At 37.4% G+C, this 13,838-nt stretch overlaps 1 protein-coding gene across 2 annotated transcripts in view; it reads right to left on the bottom strand.

Moving 5' to 3' along the window:
- DOCK4 (dedicator of cytokinesis 4) overlaps positions 1 to 13,838 on the bottom strand; it is a 428,604-nt gene that overhangs the window by 273,618 nt on the left and 141,148 nt on the right. For both annotated transcript variants that reach the window (XM_045031826.1, XM_045031832.1), the window contains exons 2-5: positions 8,419 to 8,502; positions 5,405 to 5,445; positions 3,777 to 3,832; positions 1,512 to 1,608 (exon numbers count right to left, since the gene is read on the bottom strand). In XM_045031826.1, the coding sequence (XP_044887761.1) occupies positions 1,512 to 1,608; positions 3,777 to 3,832; positions 5,405 to 5,445; positions 8,419 to 8,502 (278 nt within the window). The remainder of the gene's footprint in view (positions 1 to 1,511; positions 1,609 to 3,776; positions 3,833 to 5,404; positions 5,446 to 8,418; positions 8,503 to 13,838) is intronic.

Below are 13,838 nucleotides of genomic sequence, written 5' to 3'. Positions count from 1 at the left end.
GTTTTTGTGAATCCATGGGAAATAACTTTTAATCAGCCTCCTTTCCACAAGTAGTGCTGTGATTTCACCTTTTACAATCCTCCTGAATTAGACCTCACATCAGAACACATTTATCCCTATTTAGCGAAACTCTTATACACATGCTTAGCTTTGGGCATGTTAACTTAAGCACCATTGACTTTAATGGGACTTAAGCAGATGTTTAGGTGTGATGCTGAATAGGGATGGCCTTAAGTCAATGCTTTGCTGAATTTGGGCTCTACTCAGGAGGTGCTGAGGTAAGTGAGAATGGATGCCCTCTTTGGAGGCTGGACGCAATCTATAATCAGACCTCCAAGTTAATTTACAGGGGTTGGTTTCTTTGCAAGCCTTGCAAACAGGATAGTAGGGCTTCTCAGATCACAGGCTGACCCATGCTGAGTTTGCAGGGTTTTAAGTATAAACAAGGCAAATTGATTCAAGCAACAAAAAAATTGTCCTTGCTAAGAATAAAGTAAAAGGTACAGTAAGCCAAAATAAAAGCTGTTCTCTCCCATCCTGCCAATATTTTTAAAACTAGCTTATATGCCATACTTATTATGTTACTGACAACTTCAGTAGTTGCATTTTAAAATCTTTCTTCTGTCTGGCAACAGGTCATTGTTTCAGCTCGGGAATCACACTTTTACTTTGTGCAACATATTTTATCTTACTTTTTACCTAAGTATCAAGCTGCTTTCCTTCCCCTGGCTGTTCAGCATTTCTTTCAAAAGAGGTTCAAAGGTCAGGCTTGTGGGTACTTGACTTTTTGCCCATCAAAAAAATTTTATTTTAAAACAATCTTTGCAAAAATGTAACCTACCATTCCAAAAGCTAAGTCAAATCAAAGCCACAGCTACTATAAAGGTGTCAGATTTTGGAAAAGTCTTTTTCCACTCTTTCCCCACCTACAATAGCTGCAACTAACTGTGGCACTTTACTTTCTTGTTTGATTAATATTATGGACTGAAACTGCAGTTCTTTCATGTTACCTTCTGGTTGTTACTATGTTCTACATTATTTCCTTTACCTTATTGCTTGTAGCTTCTGATTGTTTATATTTAAAAAGAACCATTTGATCATCATCTTCTTGATCTCTTTTTGGTCTTTGTCTTTTAATAGCCATGCTAATATTATCATTCGGATTTCTGCAGTCACAGCTCCCAAATCGTACCATTTTTAAATCTAGATTTTGATAACAAACTAAGCCATTCCCATTTATTCTTCTATGTTACTATCAATTACACAGTGAACGGATGTCCTAGTTAGCCTCTGGCAGAAAACCATAATATTGGATTAAAAAAAAACAACATTGGGGGAATTAAAAAAAGAGGTTTAAATAAATCCTGTGAGGGGCGGGGGCAATATGATCTTTGGAAGAATACTTTTTTCCTTTTGTTTTTTCTTAAATACAAACCACTTTCTTTTATTATTTGTAAGCTGACAGAAACTATTTTAAACTGCATTCAAGCGAGGCAATATATAGTATTTACCACATAAAGTTGTTTCCACATGGTCCCCCAGTCTCTTAAAGTTGATGTCATCTCTGTGATAACGGAGTCTTCTGTTGGAATAACCATTTCAAACTGCCTGTGGCATCCAGAAGAATATATGGCATTATACAAATAATATAAACTACACTGTTGTTGCTAACATAAAATCTCTCTCTTCCCACTGTTGATATTTATTAACCTCCATGGGACTTCTTTCTTTTTACTTGGAAAAAAAACCAGAGGGTGATGTGCTGGTCCCATTGAAGTCATGGGAGTTTTGCCATTTTGTCTTCAAAGGGGGCAGGATTTCACCCATAGCTTTATACCAATACAATTATTTCAAGCACGTTTGTATATATATCTATTCAACTAAAAGGAAAGTTTGTTGGTGCTACTAAAATTTAGTGTCTAAACAAGTGAACATGTCCCTTTTTTATTTTTTACTTCTGTTTATGTAAATGACTTCAGAAATGCAATTCCTATAAAAAGAGGGGATAGAATGGAAGCAAGGACTCAAGAAAGAAAGCTAGCAAGGTTGTTCAGTATAGAAACAGGGGTTGTGGCATTTTTGCACTGGCTAGGAAAATGTATAAGTCAAAGTCTGTGGCCAAAATCCTCCATTGTGTTGCACTGATTTTACACTAGTGCTGCTCCATTTGTTCAGAGTTACACAGATGTAAAAACAGCACACACAGTGGAGGATCAGGTCTAATCTGGAGGAGGAGGAAGCTGTTTGCAATAAATAGTTAACTAAGGCCTGGCTTCTTGGCTGAACTATATCTCCCATGATACATCACAGTCTCCCCTTTTGTTGAGTTGTTGTGGAGCACCATGTGATTCCCTGGCCACAGAGCATCATGGGAGAGGTAATTTGGCTACAGAACAGAGCCCATAAGGAAAATTGGGGCATGAAGCAGCTGAAATTTTCCACACAAAGCCATTTTTGTGCACTTTCAACAAAGAGTTTTATTTTGTCAAACACCCTATTTTCTGTCTACAAACAATTTCAGTGGAAAATTTTCAACCAGCCCTACTGAATGGCTTAACTGGCTGGGCAGAGACAGCATAGTAATTTAGAAATGTACAGACAGTGGTTTATTCAACTGCAATAAGGAATTCAATTGCACTTGTCCTGACCAGGTTTCCAGTTGTTAGAGGATGCCAAACAGGAAGATTTTCTTTGCCAGTCATGGAGCTTTGACCTTCTACTTACTTCCTTATTCTCGCCTCCCATAAGGGAGATGTAGTTTTAAACCTTCAAGCATTTGTGTAATACATGCTATCCAGGTCCTTTCAGTTCAAAAGGACCCTGAAAACAAGAACTCTTCCATGATGAGTAATTCCAAATTATTTTTGCTAATTTCAATCAATATTTCCTCTCTTAATGCATCTAGCAAAAGATGGCCAATTCTAGGAAATAAATGTTCAGGAATTGTGCAAACGCCTAAGAAGAAAACTGTGCTGGCATGATAACCACTGATAAACAGGATATTTTAAATGGGATGTTGTCAAGTTAAAAGTTGCACCTTAAAAAACAAAATGTGTCTCTCTCTTTTACTCACATTCGGTTTTTTTTTAATTGAAAGAATTTCTAATCTATTGGTTTTTACTAACTCTGCTTTCGATAATGAAAATAGACCAGCAGACATCCAAAACTAAAACAAAAAATGTTTCACTGTAATTCAGAAACAAAAACATGAAAATAATTCTATTAATTTTAGATTTGTAAAATCTTTTTATAATGCGTACACTGACTTGAAAATGTCCCTTTCAAAGTTGTGTGTGAATGCCAGGAAATTGTTTCAAATAATGGCAACCTAGTTCTGCCATGAAGCAGCTGTCACCCTAAATAAAATGAGCAATGTTCAGCAATGGCTAATAAACTATTCTATGCAGAACCCTGTAGGAAGCTGTGTTTAAATAAGAGAGCCAGCCTATTAAACTCAGTCTGATTAACATCAGTAGTTAAAAACAAGTAATTGTTCTCTGCATATGCTAGACAACACAGAAATCATTTCCCCATTTCTGCTCCATGTATTTTTAAAATAAGTGACTTCTACCTTAAGCCTGAATGAAAGTGCCAGGCTGGTTAAGGATATTCATTTAAATCCTTTGGGGCAGTGAGCTGAAGTTTTACAGTGTTAAATACCAGTGAAAATTATATCTTTATCCTGCCTGAAATGCAGCCTTGTTACAACAATCTGCACAACTTCAGATCCTTCTCCCCAGCCTCCTTAAATAGCTGAATACAAAATCACCACCTACCCTTTGTTCTTAACACATGCATTTTTCAGGTGGATATAGTTGGATGGAAATATACCCTGAAAGAGAAAATAGTTTAATAAATGTACAAAGTTTTAACAAGCTGCCTACTGTAGGAGAGAATCTTAGTTTAGGCTAACCATTTCAGGGAAAACCTTGCACAGTGTATAGCGGATTCTTTTTATCAGTGACAATTTAGTATATATAGATTTAAATGATTGAAACGTCAAATATGAAACAAAAAATGTGTATAGAATGTATAGAACATTGCAGCATAGCTCTTTGATAGTTACCATTTTTACTAAGTCCTATTTTAAGGGGATAATGTCAAATAGTCTGTGGCCAACATTTATCTATGGCATCTTAAAATTGACATCTGGAATGGATTTTCAAAACACAGTGGTTTTTAATGACTCCACTGTTTATTTGGGATCTACTCAAGAATACACTATTCTTTTATATTCTCTGGTAGCAAAGCAGCAGCAATTCACCACCACCAAGCACTCCTTACAGAGCACTGTGATTCACAAGCAGGGCAGTAAATAAAGCAGGCAAGTTGACGTAAAGAAACAACTGCGAGAGAAAGCCCTGATGAATTTTCCAAAAAGGACAACGTTGCTAGTTTTAAAAAAATGTTCCGATGGAAAATTTAAAAATAAAATCCGTTGTGGTTTAAGAACAGTTGGTGGTGCCCCATTTCACTGTGAGACAGATAGTAGAGTAGCTAGTGAAGAGGTCTGGCAGAGCAGCACTAGCAGGCCATGCTGCCCTCAGGAAGACTTGTTTTCAAGGTCAAATTCAGAAAATCACCTTTATCCACAAAAGGTGACAACACTGCACAAATGGCTAGCTCATTTCCTCACAGAGCTTGAGTCGTGTTTAGGACATCCCATTCATAACTTTTTTTTGACACATCTGGCAGGGTACAAACTTACACTGACCGTAAGCACATGATGATCAAATGCAATCAATATTCACTTTAGGCTGTAGAACAACTCCAAAGCCATGCAAGGGTAATTGCGAATGTCTTACAAAACAGATTAAGATACAAAAATGAGAACCCAACATCACCAAAATCTAATTCTGAACCTATTTTCATCCAAAAAGTATAAGTCAGAAAGAATAAGAGGTCTCACTCTAGCATTATGACTTTCACTAGCATCAAGAAGTGTCATATGGATGTAATGTGCATTTGCAAGAGGTATGATACCTAACTGGGCTCTGAGGCCACACTGAGTCTGCACTTAAAGTTAAAGAATCTGATCAACACTATTTTCACCATGCATTCATGGTAGCTAACTCTCTATACTTTCATTTAGCTCTCCCGTAAGCCCCCTACCCTAACTTATGTTGCCTAAACAAAAGCTAATTTTGCCAAGAGGTCTTGACATCCAAGGAGCTCACAGTATTAACATGAGAGCATTTCAAAAAAATATAATCCATGATCAAGGATACTTCTGTCAATGTTGATTTTAAAATACATAACACCAAATACCATAGTATCTTATCAAACTGTGGCATTCCCATAATGGTAAATATCATATTCTTACACTCAGCTATGAACACATTTGACTGAATTCACATTTCTGTCAAAGAATTCAAACTATAGTTAGAAACATCTGGGTTTTTACCTTGATATTTGGGTTTTTTAAGGCAAATCCTCTGTACCAGCCTGTGGAGAAATAACATTTTTGGTTTTTTAACTATGTAAACCATTGCCATTTTCAAAAACTTGTTTTATATTGTTCTTTTGGACTGACGTGACTATTACATACCACAGTGTAATAGACTACAGTCATTTTGAGTACATTCTGTGCATTGAAAAGTAATTTTTTTAACTCGCTAAAGTATCAACTGAATTTACTTCATGGTTATTTTCTGCTATATCCTCCAAATATGACCCCAACAATGCACCTTAATCTTTTTGTATCAAGCAACATATCAAATATTAAAGGTGGACAGTACCATTAACTGCTATTATGAACTATGATTATGCTGACCAGGCTAGGGCTATTAGCTACATTATTATACTAAAAATCCTAATGAACCAAATTCAAAATAACTACAGTAGATTTAATGCATTTTATGACAAAGATTAATCACTCGTGACAAACTAGATCAACAGTTTAAAACCCCCACATATATGCTAACAAATGTATGTTATCTTAAACAACAAAAATACAGCTTTGAAAAACTGACTTTAGGTAAAAGCAGCAAAGAGTCCTGTGGCACCTGATGCATCCGACGAAGTGGGTATTCACCCACGAAAGCTCATGCTCCAATACATCTGTTAGTCTATAAGGTGCCGCAGGACTCTTTGCTGCTTTTACAGATCTAGACTAACACGGCTACCCCTCTGATACTTGACTTTACGTAGGAATTCTATGAAAGAAATGCAGTTTTATTTCCTTTATTCTAGTTCTGTAGCTACATTAAAATCAAGTCTAAAAATATTTTTTAATTCCAGGACAAATATTTTATTCCATTCCAAAACAGAAGTAGGTCAGGGATCTTTAACACTGCTCTAGGATTTAAACTTGTGATTTGGCATGAAGTTTGAAAGCCTCCTGCTGAAAGTCAAGCTTCCCTTGGAAAAAGCATGAGAGCAAAAAGAAAAGCCACAATGAGACCTCCCTGCTGTTTAACAATTATTTTTCTCCCTGGATATTAAACAAACAGAGAGAAGAAACAAAAAGGAATACAGTTAAAGATAAAACCTAGTCATTAGAATTCCTGTGACATACAGAAACATATGAAGGCTTAGCAGAATTTAATTTTGTTTATTATACTTTTGATGGATAATATCAATATTTATTTGTAAGCTTATTTTTAGATAGTTAATTTAATATTTGTGCAACTGTGAAAATTTATGAGTTTTAAGCATTCTTTTATTTTTATTGATTTTAATTTTCACAGTTGTGGGAACTTATGGTGGTCAGAATTTTTATTTAATGACAGCAGACAGATTCAAAAAGTTAAAGCTTTATCACTATTAAAACACAAGTTGTCAATATTACATGTCAATATATACAAAGTAAATATTCTTAAAATAAAATTCTGATAAGTTCTCAAGTACCATTTTTCTTACTTTGTCTAGCTGCAAATTTCATAAGAACGGTCATACTGGGTCAAACCAATTGTCCATCTAGCCCAGTATCCAGTCTTCCGACAGTGGCCAGTGCCAGTGCCAGGTACTCCAGAAGGAATGAATAGACCAGGCAATTATCAAATGATCCACCTCGTCATCCACTCCCAGCTTCTGGCAATCAGAGGCTAAGGACACCCAGAGCATGCACCCCTGACCATCTTGACTAATAGCGATTGATGGACCTATCCTCCATGAACTTATATCGTTCTTTTTTTTTAATCTTGTTATACTTTGGGCCTTCACAACACTCTCTGTCAAGTTCCACAGGCTGACTGGGAGTTGTGTGAAGAAGTACTTCCTTTTGTTTGCTTTAAACCTGCTGCATATTCATTTAATTGGGTGACCCCTGGTTCTTGTGCTGTGTAAAGGAGTAAATTCTTCTTAATTCACTTTCTCCACACCAGTCATGATTTTATACACCTCTATCCAGCGCCTGATTTAGGGTTAGGTGACCGGACCCAGGCAACCCCCTGGGGTGCTGGGCTTAGGGGGCTTGGGATGCGCTGGACTCAGAGTGCTATAAGGTATTCAAAAAATTTAACAAATGGAGGGAGGGCACCGAAGACTCTCCTCGTCTGGGGCACCATTTGATCTAGGGATGGCCCTGCCTTTATCATAACCTCTTCAGGGGTGAAAGTAACTTACAGGACTTACCGGTACTGCCAGAGTCCTGAGGGGGCGTGGCCTCATCTGGAAGAGGTGTGGCCTCAACCAGAAGAGGCGGGACCGCTCGAGATTTAAAGGCCCTGGGGCATTGGCTGTGGCTGGGAGCCCCAGGGCCTTTAAATCAACTGGGGCAGAAGCCAGTGCGGTCCGGCATGGCGTACTGGCTCTTGCTGGTACGCCGTATCGTACCGGCTTACTTTCACCTCTGAACCTCTTAGTCATCTCTTCTCCAAGCTGAAAAGTCCCAGTCTTTTTAATCTTTCCTCATACGGAAGCTGTTCCAGACCCTTAATCATTTTTGTTGCCCTTCTCTGTACTGTTTACAATTTTAATGTTTTTTTGAGATGAGGTGACCAGAACTGCACACAGTCTTCAAAGTGTGGGCGTACCATGGATTTATATAGCGTCATTATGATATTTTCTGTCTTATCTATCCCTCTCTTAATGGCTCCTAACATTCTGTTTGCTTTTTTCACTACCGCTACCCTTTGAGCAGATGTTTTCAGAGAACTATCCACAATGACGCCAAGATCTCTTTCTTGAGTGGTAACAGCTAATATAGACCTCATCGTTTTGTATGTATAGTTGGGATTATGTTACCAATTCTTATCAATGGAAATACTTTTTCATAGGTTTCTTTGTGCACAGTTAAGTCAATATTTACTGACACTTACAAAAAAATCTAATCCTTTCAAGCCTAAACACATGCAAGCATAGATGTTCATTTTTGCTTCATTTATATTTTAAAATTAAACAAAGAGTGATGGGACTCAAATTCACATCAGCACAGTAACAATTCATTAAAACAAGAGTTTTAACCTGTGTACTTACCATCACATTTTTCTAGTATTTGAACTGTGTCTCCAATCTCCAATGATAAGCCATGTGGGACTGTTCCTCGAAAACTGGCTATCACTGAAAGAGATATTAAACTGCAGTTAATCACACCATTGAAAAAAAAATCAGGCGCGCTCCTTGTTATTAAACTTTTACGCAGAAGGGAAAGGGAGTGTGTTTAACAAGGACGTTTCATGAAAATTATGGAGTTGTGGGCTGACTCAAATACATAAAGACCAAAGCATGTGATATTTGTTAATGGAATGCCAAATACAGAACTTGAAAAATCCACTTGTCACTCATAAAAAACAATGGGAAAGACTGTCCTGGAGAGCAGTGTTGCCTAATCCATTGATTTCTGGATAATTTAATTTTTTTAATTAAAGTTTCTAGCCTTTACAGCTGTGATAATACCCTTTCAAATTTGAACTGATGCATTTCAGACTTCCTGAGTCTGCAAGACAGACACCCCCAGTGGTTGTATTGCTGCTTCTACCTTTGCCAAACATCAAGATGAAATTAACATATACTGTATCTGGTCAATGTAATGAAAGCTATTCAGGACCAAGTGGACAGGAAATGCTTGGGAAAGGATCAAGAGCAGGTAATGAAGTTATTCACAAAGGATGAGATCCAAAAATGGAGAATGGGAAAGAGAGAGAGAGTGTAGGGGAGACCTTTTTCCTATTCTCAGATCCCTCTCCGCTTCAGCCAAGAGTAAAGACTCTAACCTCACAGATGCAACTCTGGCAAAGTGGAAGGAAGAAAAGAAAGACATCTAGCAGCTAGAAGGGGTGGGCTTCCAATTAACAGGGTACCTACTAGCTAGAAATATGTGAGATGGAGCCCCCAAAAGGGTCCACAGACAACAAAGTTAGAAACCTATGCATCCTCCCTCTTCTTAGTACCTACTCTTATCAAGAGAGTACAGCTTCTCACCAGTGGGTTGTCCCTGGACCTAGCTAATAGACCTCTGCCCTTCATTGTCTTAAGCCTCTACCTTTAGCTATCAGGTAATCCTCCAGCTAATACTGTGTTTGTTAAATTCTCAAGCCCTGCAAAGTTGATGTGTCAGATGCACATTTTGAAGCAAGTAACATTTTGTGAAGCACAACATCAAAGAGGACTGTATTCTCTATCGTGGATTTAAAAAAAAACAAAAAAACTTCGAAGTATATTCACAGATGCAACATGACAGCACCCATGTCTTACTTGATTGAGGTGGGGAGTTATGACACCTCACCCCTTTGCGGCAGTGAATAAGTTCCACCTGGACTGTGGGTCCAGGTCTGGTGTGGAGTACAGACCCTGCTCTCTGATATGAGCAAGTGGGCTAGGTCCCTCCTCCTCCCCCCACACACCCTAGAATATCTGGCCAAGTATAAGGGGGTTGGCATGGGAAGGGATACAGTGAAGTACTTCCCCTCACAAGAAACAGGGAAGAAATTGTACCTCAGAATCTCAGTGCCTCTCCCAGGGCTACTCCTGGGCGATGCTATTCAGATAAACACAATTTAGCCCTTAGTATGATATTTACAGTTTTTTAAAAAGCCTGACAAAATAAAATGTGATCAAAATCCAAAAGTCAAATCAAAAGCCAAATAGCGAGAAAACCCAATTATCCAGAAATCATAAATTAGATGTTCATTCACACAGCAGATATCAGTTGGGCTCCTGATCACCCTATGCACACAGGATTCTAGGTCCTGAATTAACATGCCAAATAAGATCAAGCCAGTTGTGATACTAGCTTATTAACATTAGGAGAATGTGATTTGATTCCCTGAACTGCTAATAATCTTTTGGGGCTTGATTTTGCAACCACAAGAAACATACCGGTATTAGGATACAGCTAAACCAGAATATGCTACTGGATCAATTGACTGGTGGGGCATTTCAGAAGGCTACTTACAAGAATAGTAGTCATATGACATGAATCTTAACATGTGTAGAAAAGAATCGAAAGTCAGAGAGGCAGACGAAACAAAGATACCTACACTAAAGGAAAAAGGAAACCACACGTACATAGATGAGCTACTACCCCAGCCAAAGAACTGCAATAATCTCTAAATCCCAACTGCAAATTAAGTGTCCGTTTTACAGCCTCTCAACTACACTTATTTGTCTGATTCCCTGTAGGCAATGAATACGTCCAATTAGGATATAATGTACTGTCCGGCCTTGTGATCTTGTTGCACTTATCTTCAGAAGCAATTAGCTGTAAACAACCACTAGAATTTAAAATCCATTTCTGAGTCTTAACCTAAAAGTCTCAGGTTTGGATTCTGAAGCAGCATGATAAACTCTTTTAGAACAGATACATCAAGTAGTAATAGTTTAGCCTAGGGAAACATTTTATTTTAATCTCATGCCCATTTTAAAATGTCATACAAGACCTGTCCCCAGCACTAAATATCAGCTAACAAGAATTACCCAACTCTGTAGCCAACAAAGTTCCAAAGTATTTGTAAAAACAAAAGAAATACTCTGTTTCATTTCAGATTAGTTACGTTCTGTATTGTAAGGAAGAAAATCAAAGGTAAAATGAAACATACAAATATTGAATTAATCAGTGTTAAACTGTCGTTTCGGTATATGACCAAGACTGGTGTGGAACATTAATGGAATTAACTGGGTAATTCAGAAAACTATTTGCTTGTATAATTTCACACACCAGAAATTTAAGAGGGACTTTTTTCTTGTTGTTGTAATTGTCTCAGGGAAAAACAAAAGGTTCAAGTTTTCAGTGGCTAAAACAGCATCAGTTTCAAAAATTCTGCCCTCCACACAGAGATACTGAGACTAAAACTTTTGAAAGAAACTTGCTTGTGTCAAAATAGCATATTATTACATATTCCACCCTCAACTTTGCACACAACTCATGGGATTCAGTGGAAGTTGGATATACACAAGTACCTGCCACAGAATGAGGTCTTTCAGAACCCTACATGCTGGATTGCTGCAGGGACACGTTGTATGCTTTGTGGCCTTTGCACAGATAGAACACCCAATCTCACTTCTAAAGTTTAAATTCTTGCCAAATTTCTCTTTAAAGAATTCTAATGCTCTCAGAGTCACTGAGTTATATGGCTCCCAAGGGCCATAATTTCTCCCACTTGTAAACAGCCTGTGAGTCTAGGTGCCTAACAAAGCAAGCCCAGAAGGTTACCACATACCACACAGCCTGAACTTGTAGCACTATGAACAATAGTTAAGCATATATATTTTTATTTATTATTTTTAGAAATGTAATTAATATACTGAAGTTTAATTTAGTGATTTTATATCGCCTGTCTTCCTCCAATGAAATATAGACTATCCTAGTTTAGGTCTATTACAAGGAAAAGAGCTATAACAACTCAAACAATTGTCATTTTTGCAAGAGGAAGAAGGTTAATATAAATATTTGAGTAAGAGAATAATTTGCTAATGATAGTTAAATCATCCATAAGCAAATGAGTTGAGTATTTATTTTTCAACTAATTCTTTTGTAAAGATGTGGGGCTAACAAAATCATTAAGTAGGGAGGATATTTCAAAAAGCACCTAAGGGATTTAGGAACATCAGTTCCCCTGAGAATCAATGGAACTTGTGCTCCTGAATCCTTTTGTTGCTTTTGAAAACCTCCCCTAGAATGACAAGGACCATTCCGTCAATGGCACTTGTTTAATAGAAGTGTCCTTAGGTTATGAAGGCTACCAAAAGTGACTCTGCATTTACAATGTAGTTGAAATAAAAATCAGAAACTGATTGGAATTAACTCAAAGACAATAACTGCAGCAATATACCGATCTTTTCACTTTCAGTGTAACAGTAACAAATAGTACTGACTGTAATTTGCTCTTCGAAAACCAACATATCCGGTCACATTTTTGTTTTGTTCTATTATTGTGGCTGATTTTGTTTGACACTAAATTTCTTGGATGTGATACATTCTTGGGGTAGGGGAGAAACACTTAATTTTTTTAATAGATCTCATTTTTCCAAAGGTAAGTTTTAACATTAGAAACTTTTCAGGAAAAGTAACAACTAAAACTAACATGCAGTGGAGAAAAAAACAGAAATCTTTTTGGAACACAGATGGAACAAAATTGTACCTTGATACATCTGGCAAAGGGTTATTCTGTAAAGTATCAGGGAGAAGAAAGGAGGCCGCCACCTGTCCTACTGAGCCAGCACATTTGCCTGTTCCATTCCCAGAATACTGGCAGAATTCTAACAGAGGTCTTGCATCAAGGTCAGATTCAATACAACCAGTGTGTGTTCCTAGCAGCACTGTTCAAAGGAAACTAAAAGTGCATTGCAGAGAGACAGAGAATTTAAAGTAAAGCACAAAAATCCCCAAACTATTACACACAGAAAAGTCAATCTGCTTTTAAAAAGTTTAGCGTTGTTTTCTACATTTATAGTATTCTCTCAGTCATTTAGAATTGGTTACTACTTAATGTTCTATGTTTGTGGTGGATATATAAAAGCAGGCTACAGTGAAGGCATTTGTGGAAAGAGCACTTGGGTTCATCCCTAAAGAGTAGACTCTCGCAAGGATTATGCCAAGGTGGTGCTCAATGTCTTGAGGCAGGGACACAAGAATCTTGACCAATCCATGGTACAGCTTTAATGCATCATCCTTTCTTTCCAATCCTTTCTTCCCTTGCTGCATATAAGCTTTTTGTGGCAGGAATTTGCCATATGATTTTGTAAAGTAGCTAAAAATTCATAGTTTTTTAACTGCAGTCAGTACTTTGAAACTTAAGTAAGGCACATTTGATAGAGAGCGAACTTTCAATATTTTAAGGAAATAAAATGCAACAAAAAAGCTGCTAAGCATTTTGAAGAAACCTAAAAAAAAATCACTTGCAAAATATGCTGTTTCGTTTCTGATGAGAACACCACACACAAAGTGTCAGCCTCTCTTGTGCATTGCAATATATTTGCTGCAGATGGTCCTTGTCTCATGCACCAGGGAAAATAGAGGAAGGAAGTTTACCATCCCTCTTCCTTCTAAGCCTGTAAGGGCTGGGCTCTAGCTGACAAGTAAAGCCTTTGCTTTTTGTTGGGGAGTCAGTTGATGTTGCAACTTTCACTTCATAAACTGTGTGAGAAACCAAATAGATTTCCTAAAATTGATTCTAAGAAGTTTGTGAGAAGAAGCATCTGCTGTCATTTCCAATGTTTTTGTGTGTGTGTGTGTGTGTGTGTGTGTGTGGTCTGAGAAAATCATGAGTCTGCACTGACAAAAATAATGCAATTGGGATACAAACACCAAAGCCACAAAACTTCTTTAGGTTTCAGTTAAAGTCATCACTTAAGGGGAAAAGAAAAGAAAAGAAAAGAAAAGAACTTCTTTGCTGTGTCTTCACACCGTTAAAAGGCTTCCCTCTTACTACATGTGCACCTCAACCTCCAAAAAAGAA

The sequence above is a fragment of the Mauremys mutica genome, chromosome 1 (genome assembly GCF_020497125.1).
Source record: "Mauremys mutica isolate MM-2020 ecotype Southern chromosome 1, ASM2049712v1, whole genome shotgun sequence".
Taxonomy (NCBI): Eukaryota; Metazoa; Chordata; order Testudines; family Geoemydidae; genus Mauremys; species Mauremys mutica.
This window is presented reverse-complemented; position numbering and strand designations above follow the sequence as displayed.